Consider the following 21071-nt stretch of genomic DNA (forward strand, 5'->3'; position numbering starts at 1 on the left):
CAGTAAATCTGATTTCTACTATTGAATATTTTACTAATGAATGCTGAAAAATGCACCTTGAACTAAGTAGTTAGTATTGCAAAAAACTGAGAAATTACATTATTCAGTGGAAGTTAGTATGACAAATGAAATATTACAGTAATATAGTAACAATTTTTTAAAAAATTGTCAATAGAGATATACTTAGTACAGAACAGGCATGTTACCATGTGACCTATGGGGATCCAAATGTGCCATTTTGATGCAACAAAGAGAAAGGACATGTGGAGTGTCAATAAATTTCAGATTAGCTAACATGATTAACTACAGTATAAAAATGTATCATTTTCCAAGCGCTTCTTTCAAATGGCTTGTAAGATTCATGCATCTTTCACTCCATTTTCTAGCTGGTCTCAAACAAGTTAGCCATTAAGCTCTAGGTAATTCCATCAGCAGATTTCTCCTAACTACTGACTATAAAAGCTTACTCAGTTTAGTTGAGGCTTATGTTCAAGCCACACTGAAAATCTGAGTAACATACTTAACTTCCCTGTTTCCTAATAAAAATTCACCATAAATACATTTTTGGCCCTTGTTGAGCAAATTGCAACAATCCCATTAAAGGAGATTGCTTTGACTCTATTCTGTTTAGTGTAAGGCGGTGAGCTTGTAATGTAACTGCCATATATTGTCAAAATTCATCAAAATTGTTTTGTGTCCGAAGTACATCAAAGGACCCCCAATTTATGTATATTGGTAAGGCTCATGCCTATTTCTGTCTGGAGCACCAGATGCCCAATTCAAGACCTCTTCCAAAATTGTATCAGAAGCAAAAATAATCAGACTTTAGCCAGAAATTTCAAACTTGGTAAGTTCCATCTCCCTATCATCCTGTTCGATCTGAAACAAGACTTTATCAAGTTATATTAACACTTATAACTATATTATATGGCTTCAAATGTATAGAGAAATTCAAATGAAAAATTGGCTGTCATCTGTAAGTTTAAGCAAATTGTTTTGACATTGTGACTGAAGAGTCACTAGCGCATGTAACAACCTAGATAAAAGCCAGACTTACACAGACCAGTTGTTACGTGAGAGCAGGCAGGTTGTAAGGCAGCCAGGATTAAGTAATTTGGTTTCTAAATCGATAACTGGCTTAGGCGTCTCTCAAAGAATGCAGGGATATTTAATTCAGAGACTGAATAAATGCCAAAAATAACTTCTATTATGGTCAGCTGACAAAGGCAATCAAGTCATCAAAAGGTCAAGTGAATTTGCTCCTATCTATTTCTATTAATAGAATTGGTTGAAAGTCTTTATTGCGTGACAATTAGAAGATTCAAATTCATCTTCAAAACCAGCTTCTTTAAATTTTAAAGAAAAAGTTGATATATACTAAAGAGGACTTTCCAAACTCCTCACTGCACTACTTAATTCTACAGTCAGCAATTTTCACCACTGCCAGAAATAAGTCCACTCATTTTTAAACATATTTATCAAACAGGACAGTGGAATTGTCAGTCTAATATTTTATCTAAAGAATAGCAGTCTGACAATTCAAGACCATGTGCTCCAGTCTCTGGAGTGGGATCTAAATCAACAAACTCTAACTCGTATACAAAATTACTACAGCTAACATCACTGAAGACCAGGTTTAGCTCCCCTTGACTATTTCCACAGTCCCTTGGTGATATGGCCTTTTAACCCTTCTCACCATCCCATGCATCTTACCCTCGTCCTTTAAACCCAGTCTCATCAAATCACCTCCTCTATTCTTCCAGTGTTCTCTCATGACCTAATCCAGCAAGCTTCTGACCCAGACACAAGAGACCAACATGACAGTGAAATCTGACACTTAATATAAGGAATGTCCAAGGTACTTCATAGATGCCTGCAGGAAAATTGAAAATATGGGCATTATACCAGAGAGAAATTAGGAGCACGGATTTTTAAAAAACCTTAATTACTGCTTTTGAGAAGATCTTTTAAAAATGGAGGGAGACAAAACAGTTTAGGGAAGGAATCTGAGGGGGTAAGTCAAATGAGGCTGAAGGTTTTGCTGCCAATAATGGGGTAAGGAAGGAAAGTGGAAAAAGACTGGACTCAGGAAAATGAAAACTTTAGGAACAGGAAGGAACATTGGATCCAGAGATGCAGGCAGTGCTAGAAGACTGCCAAAAAACCTATGAACAAGTAAATTAATTCCTATTATACATACAACCTCTAATGTCACTCAAAATCTTTTGTCAACCCTTCATTTGTCATGCTGTTTATTCAACATCAATACTGTATGAGCAAAATGTTTTCTAATTAAAAAGATTAGAATGACCAAAGCTATTTTTTCATTAGTCCCTATCACAAACACTCTTCCCTAGCCACAGACTCCATCCTTCGTCCTTCTCATTGTCTAAAGCAGTTGTCTCCTATTTGATCCTGAGCGGAGCTCAGCCTCTGACCTTGCACCCTTTCCAACAGTTAAAGCTATCTAGCTCCAGTTCCATTATTCATACTTCCATCCTGCCTTACTTCATCAGCTACTGAAACCCTCGTCCTTGTATCTGTTATGTCAAATTCAAGTATTCTAATGTTGTCCTAACTTGAACCATCTGTAAACCTGATCAGATTCAAAATTTGGCAGTCTGCATCGTGAGTTGCACCAAATTTCATTAACCCATTAACATCATTATGACTTACATTGGTTCTCAGAGATGCATGCCCCAATTTTAAAATTTGTGGGGTTTTTTTCCCCCAGATCACTGCATGGCCTTAACCCCTCCTCATCTCTGCATAATCATTCAACCAGCATCTTTACTAATTCTTTTTGCTTCTGCACAGCCTGCACAGTGCACCACAGTGAATACAAGAAGCAAAAATCAATACTGCAAATGGTAATCACCCTCTGAATGGCCGCCCCACGCACAGCCTCACGTCGCCTCTATCTCCACAATCTCCTGGAAGTTCTGAGTGTCTACAATTCTGTTCAGTTGTGCAGCAGATTTTAATTGTTGTACTAATAATAGTAGTAAATTCAGCTGCCTGGACTCTAAATCATTCTGCTTTTCTCAGATGTTCTTAAAATCTACCCTGATGGTTTTCAGTCAACTCTTCTACTGTACTTTGACAACATTCTTGTGAACTGCCTTGAAACAGTAAAGTTAGACCTGTAATATAGTTAAAGTTGTTATTGTCATTGCACAATGGTGAAGAAGCCTATAAATGACAATGTTAGCATTTGGTTCATGGGATGACCCTTACTGAAAAATATCTTAGTGTTAATGAAGATTCACCATTTTTGCATTAAATACTAATCAGCAGTTTCTGTGCTTTCTTGCTCATGACGCTCCTTGAGGTAATGTCCAAACAGCCTACTGACACATGAAAGTAAAGCACCATAGTCATCTAGTAGTTCTTAGGAGAATTAAAGGCAACCATGGCACATATGGTGTTAAGAATACTGAGTGTTCCATTCCAAAGCTAGTTGTTTTGGAATGTACTGAAGGCGTTGAGCATCTACTCAAATGCTTGCCTAGCATATTTTTTGGCATTCTGGAGAAACTTGGATTAACTTTTGAGGAGAACGAGTCCCATTAGTAATACTGCAAATTAGTTTTCCTGCATAAAGAACTTCATTTTTGTTATCTGCAAGCTTTGAAGTATCCCCCTGCACACCAAGATCTAGATCATTAGCATATGTCAAGAAAAGAAAGGGTCCCAATACCGATCCCAGGTAAATGCCACTACAAACCTTCCTCCAGTCCAAACATCAGCCAATTTTGTATCCATGTTGCTACTGACCCTTTTATTCGATGACCTATAACTTTCTTTTCCATTGTAGTGTGGCACTGTATCAAGAACCTGCTGAAAGTCCATGTATACCACATCAACAGTTTTACTCTCATTGAAACTTTCTGTAACCTCTTCAAAAAATCTCCAAATTAGTTAAACATGATTTCCCTTTTAGAAATTCATGCTGACTTTTCCTGATCAAGCCACCTTTTCTGTGTAACTATTAATTCTATCCCCAATAATTGTTTCTAGAAGCTTCCCTGTCTCTGACTTCCTACTGCTAGTACTGTCCTATATATCAAAGCTGGGTTCCTGGAAAAAAATCAATATGTTTTATCAAAGCAGTAGAACCAATTAGATAAGCTAGAGGGACAAAAAAAAATGGTGCAGACGGGAGGTCTGTTTCAGAATGGCGCCATGTCTTTTTCATATTCTTATTAGATTAGACTAGATTACTTACAGTGTGGAAACAGGCCCTTCGGCCCAACAAGTCCACACCGACCCGCCGAAGCACACCCACCCAGACCCATTCCCATACGTTTACCCCTGCACCTAATACTACGGGCAATTTAGCATGGCCAATTCACCTAACCTGCACATTTCTGGACTGTGGGAGGAAACCGGAGCACCCAGAGGAAACCCACGCAGACACGGGGAGAATGTGCAAACTCTCACAGTCAGTCGCCTGAAGCGGGAATTGAACCCGGGTCTCTGGCGTTGTGAGGCAGCAGTGCTAACCACTGTGCCACCTGTGTCAGGCTCACCAGTCTATCGTTCCCTGGCTGTTCTTTAAAGCCTTTCTTAAATAGTGGCACCACATTTGCCAAACTCCAATCTCACAGCACCTCACCTGTGACCATCGATGATACAAATATCTCAGCAAGGGCTCCAGCAATCACTTCACTAGCTTCCCACAGAGTTCTAGGGCACACCTGGGGATTTATCCACCTACACGCATTTTAAGACATCTAGCACCACCTCCTTTGTAATATGGTCATTTTTCAAGATATCACCATCTACTTCCCCACATTCTATATCTTTCATGTCCTTCTCCACAGTAAACACTGACGCAAAATACTTGTTTAGTATCTCCTGTGGTTCCACACATAGGCTGCCTTGCTGATCTTTGAGGGGCTCTATTCTCTCATAGTTACCCTTCTGTCCTTAATGTATTTGTAAAATACCTTTGAATTTTCCTTAACCCTATTTTCCAAAGCTATCCCATGTCCCCTTTTTACCCTCCTGTCTTCCCCCTTAAGTTTACTCCTACTGCCTTTATACTCTAAGGACTCCCTCGATCTCTGCTGTCTATACATGTTTCCTTCTTTTTCTTGACTAAAATCTCAAGTTCTCTAGTCATCCAGCAATTCCTATACCTACCAGCCTTGCCCTTTTCCGGTACAGGAACATACTGTTTCTGAACTCTCATTATTTCATTTTTGAAAGCTTCCCATTTTCCAGCCGTCCCTTTACTTGTGAACATCTGCCCCCAATCAACTTTTGAATGTTCTTGCCTAATACCATCAATTCCTCCCCCACATTCTTTATTATTAATGAGATGTTCAAAGGATCTTCCATTGTAAAGATTGATTTTAAATATGTTTAACTCCTCTACCATTTTCTTGTTCCCTATAATTATTGCTCCAGATTCATTTTCTGTGAGGCCAATGTTCATTTTGATCTCTCCCTTTCTAAAATAAAAAGTTCTGGTTGTCAGTTAGCCTTCATTTGCTAGATTCTGAATTTACCTCCGTTTTCATTGACTTTTGCCTCCATATATGCTTTTTCTTTCAACTTAATACTCTCCATAACTTCCTTGGTTAGCCATGGTTGATTTATCTCTGAATGACTGAGATAATCTTTGTCAATCATCCAATAGCTTTAATTTTTTAAGCTCATTATGAACTGTCTTTGAAAGTCATTATATCCATTAACTCCTTCCCAATTGTTCTCTTCTATCTCCAATTCACTCAAATGATGAAAGCTCTTATTTGTTTTCTAGTTTTCAATTCTGAGGAGTCCACACCTGAAATATTAAATCAATCAATCAATCAGTCTTTTATTCAGATCTGTATATAGGTAGCAAATTTGTCTTTTTTTAAACAAATTACACATTGCAAGACTAGAAAGCATGCTATTCAGTTAACAAGATGACCTAAATAGCAACAGCTTGTAAAAAAACTCATGTCTATGGACTCTACACTTAACAGGGAAATGTCCAATTTCACACTAAACTAGGAATCTGACCTACCAAGAGTGCTCATTGGAAACTTAGGCATAGACAAGAACATTTTACTTCATATATAGCTTGTATACCAGAAATGAAGCTGAATTTTCCAGATTGTACAATCACCCAGTCTGACCTACATGTGACTCCAGACCACATCAGTGTAGTTGACACTTAACTGCCCTCATAAATGGCCCTAGCAAGCCAATCAGTTCAAGGGCAATTAGGCACACACCCTGGCCTCATAAGTGGCATTCATATCCCACGATATAGAAAACAAGTCTCACATTCACTTTTAGGCGAGGCATAAGAGAAGCTTAAAAGGAAACTCTGGAGGTGTTGAAATCATTGGCAACAAGACTAAGCCCTAGAAAAGTTTGGATCTTCCAATATTGAGAGGAGTCATATGAGAAAGAAATCTAGGGAGCTATGAAATATTAAATAGAATAGAATAAGGAAACTATGGAGTGCCAATACAGTTCAACCTCAATGCAGAGCAAAGGGACCTCAGCACTAACAGGTGGAAAACAAGCACAGGATTGAAGTCAGAAATATTTCATGCAAAAATGATCAATTGCTGGAATGATAATTACTCATGGAGGTAGTGGAGACAAAATCTGCAATCATTAGATCAGCAGTTGAGCACTTTTGATCAGAAAAGGATGAGTTACAAGGCCCGCCATAGTTTATATTTCACTTTGTGTAACAGCCTGAAAAGTAAACATTGGAAGAAGCAGTATCAATAAACCTATGAAGATGCTGGAAAGTTTTAAGATGTATGTATTTGAATGGAGATGCTGGCTTAAGAAAATATCATATCATATGGGACTAGATCACAATGTTTTCTTCCAGTATTGTATATTCTTGAATCACAATGGACTTGTTTGAAGACATGGTGCAAAATTATCCAAGCACCACTCCTGTGACATATGAGGCTCATAACTCTCCTATAAAATGAGTCTTGCAAGGTTGAACAGAAAGTAAACCACAGAGACTTCATCTGTGGCTTGTGACAGACAAAGCCCATTCATCTGGCACAGCCCTATGGAGGAAGCCACTTCAGAGCGAGTCTTTTTCCAAGGATTGTACTGCATACATTCTGCTTGAAGTTTCTCTTAGCTACACCAATATTTTTATTGGACAGAGAGCAGCATCACAAAGGATTGTTGCTTCTTCAGCTCAAAGATGAAGTCATGGATGATTCATATGCAGAAACGTAAAAAATTGCATTTTTTATAGTTGAGGTAAACACAAAGAAAAGTGAAAGGAAGAACACTCAAAAATTAGTTAAATAATTAACAGACATTTGCTAACTGCACTACAATATTAGGGTTCACATATTATGCAAATTATACTGGTAATTGGCAATGTGAAGTAATAGAGGCAGAAATGATCATTTATAAAATGAAAAATTACCACAACCAGGAACAGTAGGCAAACGCTCCTTGTTCTAAAGGATTCAATTGCGGGGCACCTTCAATTCTGCACAGGCTACTTTTTTCCTAAGTCGAGTCTTTCAAAATGAGTCTTGTTATTAAACTTAATGTTTTTTGGCTTGGCGATTTGTTATCAATTGATTTGCTTCCTATAATCTTCAGTTTTTCCACCAGTTTTCTTTGCAATGCGCCTACCTTTTTATTTGTTTCATTAGCTGACTGCTGGGAATTTAGTAGCTAGAGTATATCTTGGCAGTTAACAAATCAGCATTTAGATTGAAACACTGCCAAACTGGCTTCCTGTGCATTTCTGTAATCAGCGCCAATCTCTGTTCTTTACCAACTTACATACCATCTGCATGGTCCAGTGGCTCATTACGTCTGTTGCTATATACTGAATCTGCATCTTAATTTTCTGCCATTAGAAAGGCAACTCACTTGGTGTGCAACAACCTGAGTCAAAACTTTACGTAAGTATTAGAATTATGCTATGTGCATTTTTACTGAAGTACCTGTGCCTGTTATCAAGAAATTTACAGCTCAAGTATCATATAGTACCTTGCTAAGGGGCGGCGTGCACGATTTACAGCCTCAAGATCAGCATAACGCAAGTCCAACTGACAGCCAACTAAGACAACAGGTGTTCGTGGACAAAAATGCTTGATTTCAGGAAACCACATTGTTCTCACATGGTTAAGTGAATTGGGGTTAGCAATTGAGAAGCACAGGACCACCACATCAGACCTGAAAACAAAACAAAAAGATTGTAACTGGTTAATTTGAATGCTGATATGCAGTTTTTCAACTTATTAAGACTATTTACATGTTGCTTTCAGCAGTGTGTAACATCTCCTTCTACGCAAAACTGATGACAGAGAATGATACTGAAACACAAATCTAGTCATGCACTTCCTCCTGGTAGTACCAGAGCTAACTTTGCTACATTACCTCATGTGGTATGTCCACAATTGCTTGTATGAGTTAGTTTCCTGGAGGCAGTATTTACTTTGGATCTCATTCTCTGTACAAAATGTTAATAAAAACAAATGTTTGAATTATATTTTGGGTTTGAAAATGAACACTTACATGTCGCATTATTTTTAGATTGAAAAAATATTTTTCCATGTTAATGTTACTTTAATTGATCATCCAGATGCCATAACTGCCTCAGGCTTCTATTATTTTGGTGAATAAATTTTAGATTAGATTAGATTACTTACAGTGTGGAAACAGGCCCTTCGGCCCAACAAGTCCACACCGATCCTCCGAAGAGCAACCCACCCAGACACATTCCTCCACATTACCCCTTCACCTAACACTACGGACAATTTAGCATGGCCAATTCACCTAACCTGCACATTTTTGGATTGTGAGAGGAAACCGGAGCACACGGAAGAAACCCACGCAGACATGGGGAGAATGTGCAAACTCCACACAGACAGTCGCCTGAGACAGGAATTGAACCCAGGTCTCTGGCGCTGTGAGGCAGCAGTGCTAACCACTGTGCCACCGTGCCGCCCATTAATTTGATTAAGTACTTTTCTGTAAAATAATAGGCATAACAATAACAATCACACTTTTAAGTCAAACTTATTAAAATATTACATAACTGGAATAAATTGTCAAAATAAATATAATCAGGATAAAGCTACAATACAAGCTTTCATTTTGAAATGATCAGTCTCATTTTTGATGGTCTAAGTAAAAAAAAAGTAAAATCCCAGAACAGATCTCTGCAAAGCACTAGTCACTGAGCTCCAGGCTGAATACTTTCCATCTACTACCACCCTCTGTCTTCTAAGGGCCGGTCAATTCTGTATTCAAAAACCAAATTTCCCTTATCCCACATCTCTTTACTTTCTGAATGAGCCTACTATGGGCAACTTCATCAAATGCCTTGCTAAAAATCATGTAAACTACATCTACTGCTCTAGCTTCAATGTATTTTGTCACATCCTCAAAGAATTCAACAAGGCTTGTGAGGCATGACTTGCCTCTCACAAAGCCATGCTGACTATGCTTTTCCAAATAATCATAAATCATGTCTCTCAAAATTCTCTCCTATATTGTGTCCACCACTGATATAAGACTGATTGATCTGTGATTTCCAGGATTGTCCCTATTCCCTTTCTTGAACAAGGAAATAACATCTGCCATCTTCCAAACATCTGGTACTACTCCAGTGGACAGCGAAGACACAAAGATCATTGCCAAAGGCGCAGCAATTTCTTCCCTCATGTCCCATAATAACCTTGGGTATAGCCCATCCAGCCCAGGGAATTTATCTATCCTCATGTTTTTCAAAATTTCCAACTCATTCTCCTTCTTAATATCAACCTATTCAAGTGTTTCAGCCTGTTTCACACTGTCCTCACAAAACGAGAAGGTCTCTTTCAAAAGTGAATATTGATACCAAGGTGTACCATAACTTCCAGCTGCTCACCCTCCGCCTTCAGGGGCAGTTAAGAGTCAGAGTCAATCATGTTGCTGTGGCTTAAAGGACAATATGAGTTTGATGGGTTTTTCTACAATCAACAACAGTTTCATGGTCATCACTTGGCTCTTACTTACACTTTTATTAAATTCAAATTCCACCGTTTGTTATGCTGGGATTTGAACTCATCTCCAGAACATTAACTGGGTCGCTGGATTAACACTCTAGCAGTAATATCACTAAACCATCGCCTCCTCACTCACACTCCACTATTTAATACAATCATAGTTGAACTTGGGCTTCAACTCCAGCTTCCTGCCTATTCCTCAGATTTGTGAGGGACCAAAAACTTGTCAACCTCAGCCTTAGGCAGCTCAACAATGAAGCGCACACATCCTTCTGGAGGTAGAAAACCCCACTGTTTCACACTCATTTGAGTGAAGTAATTTCTTCTCATCCCAGTCCTAAATGATTGGCCTCTTCGAGTTAATTCAGCTTCATCACAGGTAAACCCACTCATCCCAGGAACAACTTTAATGAACCGCTGCCATACCACCTCCAATATAAATATATAAATTTGTAACTTGAGACCAAATCTGTACACAGATTTCCAGATGTGGTCTCACCAAAACACTGGACAATTTCAGCTAGATCTCTTCATTCCTGAACTGCAATTCCTTTGCAATAAAGGCTAACATGCCATTTACCTTCCTAATTGCTTGCACCACTTGCATTCTGAACCTCTCCATTACTTAAAGTTGTTTGAACATAACCCAAAAAAGATACAGCATTTTTAAAAATCTGCTTTTCTATTCTTGCAAACAAAGTGACTAACATCATACTTCTCTACATTATACTCCATCTTCTGTCTTATTCCCTATTCAGGTGATTTGTCAATATCATACTCCTCAGACTGTGGAGGCTTTGGACAGTCAAGAGATAGGTTAACTACCACTAGTCCTTCCAGCAAAATATTTCTAGGTATTTTTAATGAGCCTGTTCAAAGATGCTATGATGCACCTCCGGAGCAGATGGGACTTGAAACCAGGCTCTGACAGAATGTATGGTTGGTCCAATTAGGTCCCTGAGCAATGGCAACCACAGGATGTTAGTGGTGAAATTCAGTGATTGCAACATCAAGCAAGATAGTTAGATTCTATTGTTAGGGCTGGTCACTGACGTTACTTGCCACTTATCAACTCAAGCCTGATGTGGTCCAGGCCCTGTTGCATGCAGGTACAGCTCCTTTCAGTGTCCAGGAATTGTGAATGGGAATGATGAATATTGCGCAACCAGCAATGAACATCTCTGCTTCTGATTGATGGTGGAGGGTAGGTCATTGATGAAGTAGCTGAAGACGGTTGAGCCCAGCTCACTACTTCTGCTGTGATGCCCTGGAGTGGAGATGATTTGGCCTCCAAATCTGTTCTGGAAGGAGGAGAACTTGCTTCACAACCTCCCAGGTGCATACGAGAATGTCTTCAACCAATTATAAAGAATCTCCCAAGAATCTTTCTACTGCTGTTTCAAAAAATGCCAGACAATTCTCTGATTGAAGAAACAGCTAAATTAAAATCAATGAATAACTTAGCATGTTCAGAGAATGACAAAGGATAACACACAGTGCTCTAGCAGAGTCATGTTCCTTTCATTCTAAGACAGCAGCATCCGAAGTACCAGGGTAAGGTAAAGGTGTGAGTGTCATGGAGCTATACAGATTGGATACAGACCCTTCAGTCCAACTTGTCCATGCCCATATCCCTCTAAACCCTTCCTATTCATATACCCATCCAGATGCCTTTTAAATGTTGTAATTTTACCAGCTTCCAACACCTCCTCTGGCAGCTCATTCCATACGCGCAACACCCTCTGCGTGACAAAGTTGTCCCTTAGGTCCTTTTTAAATCTTGTTCCTTACACCTTAAACCTATGCCCTCTGGTTTTGGACTCCCCCTATCCTGGGGAAAAAACCTTGGGTATTCACCCCATCAATGCCCCTCATGATTTTATAAACTTCTATAACGTCATCCCTCAGCCTCTAATGCTCTAGGGAAAATAGCCCTAGCCTACTCAGCTTCTCCCCAAAGCTCAAACCCTCCAGCCCTGGCAACATCCTTTTAAATCATTTCTAAACCCTTTCAACTTTTACAACATCCTTCTTATAGCTTAGAGTCCAGAATTGCACACAATATTCCAAAAATGGCCTAACCAACATCTTGTACAGCTGCAACATGACCTCCCAACTCCTATACTCAAAGCACTGACCAATAAAGGCAAGCAACCAAAAGCCTTCTTCACTACCCTGTCTACTTGTGACTTCACTTTCAAGGAAATATGAACATGCACTCCAAGGTCTCTTTGCTCAGCAACACTCCCCAGGACCTTACCATTGAGCATAAAAGTCCTACCCTAATATGCCTTTCTAAAATGCAGCACTTCACAATTAAATAAATTAAACTCCATCTGCCACTCCTCAGTTCACCAGCCCATCTGACCAAGGTCCCATTGTACTCTGAGGTAGCCTTTCTGGCTGTCCATTACACCATCAATTTTGGTGTCATCTGCAAACTTATTAACCACTTCTCCTTTGTTCATTTGAAATCATTTTATGTAAATGACAAAAAAGCAACGGACCCAGCACTGACCCTTGTAGCAGACCATTCGTCACAGGTTTCCAGTCTGAAAAGCAAGCTCCAGCACCACCACAACCTTCTATCTCATACCTTCAAGCCAGTTCTGTATCCAAATTGCTAGTTCTCCTTGTATTTGAAGTGATTTAATCTTGCTAAGTATTCTATCATGCAGAACCTTGTCAAATGCCTTGCTGAAGTCCACATAGATCATGTCCACCACTCTGCCTTCATCAACTTTCTTCATTGCTTCTTCAGAAAAAAAATCTCAATCTAGTGAGACATGATTTTCCACGCACAGAACCATACTGACCATCTCCAATCAGTCTCTGCCTTTCCAAATACATGCAAATCCTGCCCCTCAGGATTCCCCTCCAACAACTTGCCCACCATTGATGTCAGGCTCACCGGTCTATAGTTCCCTGGATTTTCCATAACATTTTTCTGAAATAGTGGCACCATGTTTGCCAACCTCCAGTCTTCCAGCATCGCCCCTGTGGCTAGCAATAATGCAAATATCTCAGTAAGTGGCTCAGCAATCACTTCCCAACTTCCCACAAAGTTCTAGGTTACACTTGATCAGATCCAGAGATTTTTTCACCTTTATGCATTAAGACGTCTATTACCACCTCCTCTTTAATATGGTTATTTTTCAAGATGTTGCAATTTATTTCCCCATGTACTATATCTCCATATCCATCTCCACATAAAATACTGATGCAAAATACTCATTTAGTATCTCCTCCATCTCCTGCACTTCCTCACATAGGGCCACTTAAAGATCAGGAGCCTATTTTCTCCTAGTTACTCTTTTGTCCTAGTGTATTTGTAGAATCCCTTTGGATTCTCCTTAACCCTATTTGCCAAAGTTATCTCATGTTCCCATTTTGTCTTTCGGATTTCCCTCAAGTATACTTCTACTGTTTTTATGCTCTTCTAGTGATTCACTCGATTCCTGCTGTCTACAGCTGACATATGCTTTCTTCTTTCTCTTGACCAAAACCTCAATTTCTCTCGTCATCCAGCATTTCTTACACCTACCAGCCATACCCTTTACCCTAACCAGAACATACTATTTCTGGACTCTCGTTATCTCATTTTTGAAGGTGTCCCACTTACCAGCTGGCCCTTTAGCTGTAAATATCCACCCACAATCAATTTTTGAAAGTCCTTGCCTAAAACCATCAAAATTGGCCTTCCTCCAGTTTAGAGCTTTAGCTTTTAGATTTGGTCCATCTTGTTCCATCATTCTTGTGAATCTAATAGAATTATGATCACTGGCCCCAAAGTACTCACCCACTGACACCTCAGTCACCTGTCCTGCCTCATTTCCCAAGAGTAGGTCAAGTTTTGCTCCTTCTCTCGAAGGTACGTTCATATTCGGAATCAAAAATTTTCTTGCACACCTAAGTTCCTCTCCACCCAAGCCCTTAACACTATGACACTGTCAGTCTACAGTACAATTCCAATAAGGTGATCATCCCTTTCTTATTTCTCAGATCCACCCAAATAGCTTGCCTGGACATACTCCCAGGAATATCCTCCCTAAGTACAGATGTAATGTTATCCCTCATCAAAAATGCCACTCTCCCTCTTCTCTATCCTTCCTATAGCATTTGTATCCTGGAACATTAAGCTGTCAGTCCTGTCTATAATACCTAAGCCACTGTAATCGCTATGATACCCCAGTCCCATGCTCTTAACCATGAGGTGAGGCCTCTCACATTGAACTAAATGCAGTTTAATTTATCAGTTATACGTTCTCTGCTTTGTTCTTGGCTGCCCTGTTCGACTTGCTCCTTTTCTCAACTGCACCAGCCTCAATACAATCTCTTTTCTCATCATTTCCCTGCACCCCCTCAGTTTAAATGTTCCTAAGCAGCTCGAGCAAAATTTCCCTGCCAGTATATTAGCTCTCTTCCAATTCAGGTGCAATCTGTCCTTCGTATACAGGTCACTTCTAACCCAAAAGAGATTCCAATGATCGAAAAACGTGAATCCTTCTCCCTTCCACCAGCTTCTCAGCCACACACTCATCTACTCTATCCTCCTATTTCTACTCTCAATTCGTGGCACCAGAAATAATCACAATATTAATACCCTCAAGGACCTATTTCCATTCCTGCCTAATTTCCTATATTCTCTTCTCAGAACCTAGTCCTATGTCATTAGTTCCAATGTGTACAACGACTTCTTGCTGGTCCCTCTCCCATTTGAGAATATTTTGCATCCTCTCAGAGACATCCTTGATTCTGGCACCAGGGGGGCAACACACCATTCTGATGTCTTCTTGTTAGTCACAGAAACGTCCACCTGTGCCTCTGACTAGAGAATCTCCTATCACAATTGATTGCTTGAAACCTCAAACACCCCTCGTTACATAAGAGATGGTCTTGGTACCAGAAACTTAGCTGTTGGTGCTACATTCCTCAGAGATTCCATCACCACCTACATTTTCCTTGTATGAGATTAGCTCTTGCACTACCTGCCTACCCCTTCTATCTTTCCTGGAGGTAACCCATCGACCTGACCGCAACTCTTCTGCCTTCCTGAAACTGCCATCTAATACACCCCGGCTCCTATAAATTCCTCATTGCCACCAACTGCTGCTCCAAACAATCCATGCAATCTGATAGGATTCACAACCAACACACTTGCTGTATCATATTCATCAGGAACTCAAATTCTTGAAAGGTGATAAGGACAATCTGCTGAACACATAGCTGATAACTCAGATGTGCAACTTTTCAATATTTTTGCATGTTGGCCATCTATGGACTTGTGATAGAGCAAACTGTTGGGGGTGCTGGGATGAGATTTCCACTACCTCAATCAATCTGGAGGAGCATTGCAATGATTAGCAGACAGAATTTGTCAACATTTCTGTTGGTCTGCTGCAATCTGTCTAATCTCACCATCACAATGAGATAAGATTGCTATCTACTATGCAGTAAGCAGCTGAAGTGCAGCAATGGAGATGATGCTGAAGGATAATGAAGGGAGGTAGCAACATGGATAGCCCTTTACAGACCAGATCTTACAAGTCCAATAGAGTCATGGTTTCTCGTACTGAATTAATTCTCCATTCAATAACAGTCCCTTACCTCACCTTAGTACTGACCATCACAGTGTTTGCTTAATCACAATGCAAAGGTGAGTCACCAAATAACCATTCCAAGTCAAATTTACAAATTCAATCTCACCCTAATCAATGTTGCGCATCCTCTTGGTGCCTAATGCTCCCCAGTGTGGCTGGTGGAGACCTGCTGATTTACGATGGAGGCAACTAAAGATATCTTCGAAGAAATATCTTGGGTAGCTCCGGGCCAATAAAGACAGATTATGATTTACCCATCTTGTCATGGGTGGCAGAAATCTGGGCTAGTTGACAGACAACCACAAAGTCAAAGGCAGAATAGCAGAAGTGGGAGAAGAAATGAAGATTTTCTGAGGGATAAAAACAGGTTGTGCTCCACTAAGTCACAGCCACCCTCCAGCTTGGTGACTCAGCACTCCTGGTCATTGCAGGACAAATTGTTGAATAACAACGAAAGACCTATAAACCCTAAGCCACATCCACGACTGTAGCAATTTGAAATTGCAAACTGCCAGAGTTTGAGATTGACAGGAGATTTGACAGAAGTGTTCAAAGCCTTGTGGGTCTGATCATGGGTCGAAGGAAACCAATTTATTTTAGGCATCAATGAATTTATTCAAAACATTTATTCAGAAAGATTTGACATGTTAACAAACTAACTCTTGTCAGAACTTATTTTCAGAATCAACTGAAAAAGTAGGAGGGAAATATACAGTAAATATTAAGTCTGTATATTGCAGATAAGCTACAACTGTCATCAAATGAACCATAGAGTAGAAAGTGTAAATTTAAGTCTCCTTTACTCTACTGGTGTCTTCTCTAGTTAGAAGCCAACCATTTTTAAAAAGAAATTGCAGGTTGTAGAACATTTCTGGCCTTTAACCAGAGGCCTCCAGTTGAATGCAACAGGGGGAGGTGAATACTGTGTACTGATGCACTTAGCATTTTGCATCTGGCCACTTGCTTCTAAGTATGGAATATTCCGTTAACATCAGGGAATATCCTAACCAAATTGGTGAAGTCACATACAGGCATTTCCATTACGTTGAATCCAGAGAGATTCAATTATATATAAAAAGAAATTTAAAGTTAGAAGGCAGTAATTGCATTGAGACTCCTCTGAAATTGTGCAATAGCAAGAGTAAACCTTCAGAGACTTAGACTTGTCACTCAAATATATGAAGATGATATGATTGCTTTCAAGTCTTGTGACTTTTATTGCCATAGAGTGTTGAAAAAATCATTCCTAAGCAGGAATGATTGCTGATTATGTTGGTGGCAGTGGTGATGGTGGTTCATAGAGAGGTAATTTAGTACACTGCATTCATGATTCTATTTTGAAAGGTAATGATGCTTTTACATTTATTTTCCAAGTTACTTCCACTACTTTGGAGGTTTGTTATGTCTTCAATTGCAAACACAGTCATCAGCTTGGTAAAAGTCTTACTGATACCTTGGACAACTAAGAGGGACTGAGATGACCAGCAGACCCTCATCAGTAGTGGGATCAGAAGTAGCCTACATGTTAGAGACATGCCACTCTAGACGAGAAGAAGGAGCAGTAGAGAGATGCAGTGCATAAGAATCAATTCCCACAACACAGTTTACAGGAAAAGGATCATATTCACGGGTAATTTAAAGCACCATGGGGTGATGGTGGTGTAGTTGTAACGTCAGTGGACTAGTAATTTAGAGGTCCAGGCTAATGCTCTGATTTCAAATCCCACTGATGCTGCTTCACCCACATTTCCTTGCTAGCAATGAGCTGAAGAACATTTGTCTGCAGATCATTGCACCATGATCACTATTGAAGGACTGTAGTTACACTTTTGATCAATCCCGTTACTGTTACATTCATAGTGGGCAATCCATTGAAGTCCTGCAAGCATTCACCAAAACTGATGCATTTGAGGCTCCAAGTTAATCATTCTTTCCATGGATGAAAATGACATCTTCACAAATACCGGCAATATCACATCACTCATGCTTGAGATGAACATCTCCACTGTCTCGGACTGTGCACAGCGCAATTCAAAAACCTATTACTACATTGCATGTTTTGCTGCTGTTCTAAAAGTAACATCTTTATCAAAAGCCCCAAAATTCAGCATCTGTGTGCTGCTGAGCAGACCATGGAGTATTGCCTCCTTTAATGCAGACTTTACAGTTCTGTCTCCACCATCTGCTCTTGTTCAATTGTGGTGTACAAGACACAACATGAAATCCAACCAATTTCCTTCTGATTCCTGCCAAGTGAGTGTATCAGAGCCAGATCCTAATATCACACCCATGGAGGCAGTACTAAATCAAGGCACAGAGTTGGAACGGTAAGACATCAACAATTACTTTATTCTTTCACTGTCAGAACCCATCAAATGCCACTTTTTGCAGTACCCCTTTAACTCAGGCACATGATCATCATATCTGCTCAAACTAATTGGTCAGGAAATTGGATATCAGATGTAAATATGGCAGCTAGTTTAAAAAGACCTGCAATTCTGGGTTTCAGATAGACCATCGTACTCCTGCCCAAATTGTCAGCAAGTAAAAACTGCCTGCGCATCCCCTATTTTGGCGGAAGTTAGAAGAATAGATTTCTTTGTGGCCTCATTATAAAGAATCCTAACACAATGTACATTAAAAAAGAACAAAAAATGTTACACAGCACCTTTTATGTAATTAAATATTATAAGGCATTTCAAAGGAGCATCACAAAGTATGACAAACTCATAAGGAGGTATTAGACCAAATACTTAAATGTTTTGCCAAAGAGGTAGGTTTTAAAAAGTACCTTAAAAGGAGTCAAACAAGATAAAACAAACAGGAGATATAGGGAGAAAATTTCACAGCTTGGGATCTAGACAACTGAAGGCACAACCACCAATGAAGAAGTAATTGTGATTGGCAATATGCAAGTGGCACAAATTAGAGGATCACATTTAAACCCATCTGAGGGTTTTAGGTTGGAGGTTGAGACAGGAAAGAACAAGACCAAGGATGGAATTGAAAACAAAAGATGAGAACTTTAAAATGAAGACTTTTCCTTGACTAAGTGCCGATGTCAGTCAGTGACCACAGGAGTGATAGGGAACAGGGCTTGCTGCAAGTTAAACATGGGAAGCAATTTTTGGAAGGCCTCAGGTACAGAAGCAAACTGTGGCATGCACCCTGTGAAGACCACTGCCCACCCTCAACGAAAAAATGTGAAATTACTCTTCCAAATCAGGGATCACAAGATATTACAAGTACCTCCAGAGAGCCAAAACCTTTGGCCTGCACAGCATACAATGCCATAATGTGGGAGGCAAGGTGGCTCAGTGGTTAGCACTGCTGCCTCACAGCGCCAGGGACCTGGGTTTAATTCCAGCCTCGGGCGACTGTCTGTTGGAGTTTGCACATTCTCCCCATGTCTGAGTGGGTTTTCTCCAAGTGCTCTGGTTTCCTCAATCCAAAAATGATTAGATTAGATTAGATTCCCTACAGTGTGGAAATAGGCCCTTCAGCCCAACCAGTCCTCCAAAGAGTAACCCACCCAGACCCATTTCCCTCTGATGTGCAGGTCAGATGAATTGGCTATGCTAAATTGCCCATAGTGTTAGGTACATTAGTCGGGGTAAATATAGGGTAGAGGAATGGGTCTGGGTAGGTTACTCTTCACAGGGCTGGTGTGGACCTTTGGGCCAAATGGCCTGTTTCCACATTGTAGGTAATCTAATCTATTAACTATGAAAAGCTTTTAGGAATTGGAACTTGTTGTAAATGACTTTATTTCTGCATGGTAGATTGCCCCTCTTCTCTCTCCATTCCCCAATCCCTCAAATTTCATTGTGAAATCTCAGTTTACCTATCACTACAACAAATAGGAATTAAAGCTTAAAAATAAAAGAAATGCAGATGCTGGAAATCCAAATCAAAAACGGAAATTGCTAGAGAAATTCAGTAAGTCTAGCACCAACTGTGGATAGCAAGTAGAGTTACCATTTCAAACCAGTGACCTGTCTTCAGACCTGATAGTATTGGAATGAAGGCATTTTTATTTGCAAGCAATTACTTCAAACACACAGTTCTGAAGAGGAGTCATTGGACCAGAAACCTTAACTCTGATTTCTCTCCACATATGCTGCCAGACCTGCTGAAATTATCCAGCAATTTTTGATTCTGATTTCCAGCATCCACAATTCTTTTGATTTATTTACTTCAGACACGCTGATAATTTGGAATATATATTTCAAAAAACTTAACTATCATCAAACACCATGCATCACATGACATTTTAGTATGACAGATAGTAAAATTGAGCTAAACTTTAACATTTATAAAAAAAAAAAGGTGTTTACATCAAGTGGAAATGGGATTTAAGCAAGTGGAATGCAACAAATCAGACATTACAATGACGGCACATTATATAGATGCTGCTGTGCAAATTGTATGCTATATTGTCATTATTGTTAACATTACAATATTCAGAGCCATTTCCTTGAAATATCGAACTGTACATCTATAAAAATAAAAAGTGCAGAAAGCATTATAGACTATTGAACCTAGTACACTTCTTATTCAGTACATTCCACCAAAATATGCTTGAGGTACCTGTCTTCATTCAGTGGTTGAGGGAGAATTTTAGGACTGATGGTGATCACACTCAAAGTCAATAGTAACCACCAGTGTCAGCCGTTTTAGTAAGTAAATCAACATCTACAGTTACCAGCAGTTTTCTGCTTTAGGACTTCTCATTTCCTGCAGGTTTCTGTCACATATTTGGTTAGCTACAGCCTGGGCACAAATGCAAGAATGATATTTTTATCTGTCATTTTGGGCAAGCATCCAAACTCCTTACACCAGAGGCATATGACTGAATCCTCTTATTTTCTATTCTCCTTTATAGAGTACAGATTGGGCCTCAGCTTATTTATAGTAAGCAATTCAATTAAAACCTTGCAGGTCATGAGAAGTCAAATGATGGTCAAGGAAGTTGACTAAAGGTTGACTAAAGGTTGTGCAACAACTTGCTGCAAATGAAGCAAATAACTTATGAAGACGACTTTATGCAATTTTGCCTATAATAAGCTATCGGATAAATGAGCTGGGATTTTGAATCACATTAGTTTTTACAAGGACCATATACATTTTATAATACAAAAGCAAACTACTGGAGATGCTGAAAATCTGAACTATAAGTAAACACTGGAAACACTCAGCAGGTAAGCAGGAACTGTACAGAGAGAAACAGAGTCAAGGGACATGATTTTAACTCGCTCAAAACCAACCACTTGCACAGAATTAAAACTTGGATATAAATGCTTCAGGTCAATAAAATTTCATCTTACTTATGTTTTTCAGGTAAATTAATCAAGGTCTTGCCTCTCTTTACAGGGAGGTGTTAAAAATCACAGCACTCTTCCACGATGAGCGAGGTATTCTCTGAAAGGCCTAGACAATTTTAACTTGCCAGCCAAACCACAAAAGCAGATTACCTACT

At 39.6% G+C, this 21071-nt stretch overlaps 2 protein-coding genes across 10 annotated transcripts in view; both read right to left on the bottom strand.

Moving 5' to 3' along the window:
- The window catches only part of rhobtb1 (Rho related BTB domain containing 1), a 213823-nt gene that overhangs the window by 20673 nt on the left and 172079 nt on the right, over positions 1-21071 (bottom strand). For all 9 annotated transcript variants that reach the window (XR_015760962.1, XM_087999108.1, XM_087999110.1 and 6 more), the window contains one exon: positions 7990-8175. Coding sequence is in view for 8 of the 9 variants with exons in the window: in XM_087999108.1 (XP_087855234.1) it covers positions 7990-8175 (186 nt within the window). In the remaining variant the exon portion in view is untranslated. The remainder of the gene's footprint in view (positions 1-7989; positions 8176-21071) is intronic.
- LOC148145994 (uncharacterized) overlaps positions 20024-21071 on the bottom strand; it is a gene marked incomplete at its 5' end in the record, with an annotated part of 57345 nt that continues 56297 nt past the window's right edge. Inside the window, 1 exon segment of the mRNA XM_087999248.1 lies at positions 20024-20090. Coding sequence (XP_087855374.1) covers positions 20024-20090 — 67 coding nt within the window.

This window comes from Chiloscyllium plagiosum, unplaced genomic scaffold, assembly GCF_037043375.1.
Source record: "Chiloscyllium plagiosum isolate Xiang-an unplaced genomic scaffold, Cpla_swu_hap1 HiC_scaffold_22, whole genome shotgun sequence".
NCBI lineage: Eukaryota > Metazoa > Chordata > Chondrichthyes > Orectolobiformes > Hemiscylliidae > Chiloscyllium > Chiloscyllium plagiosum.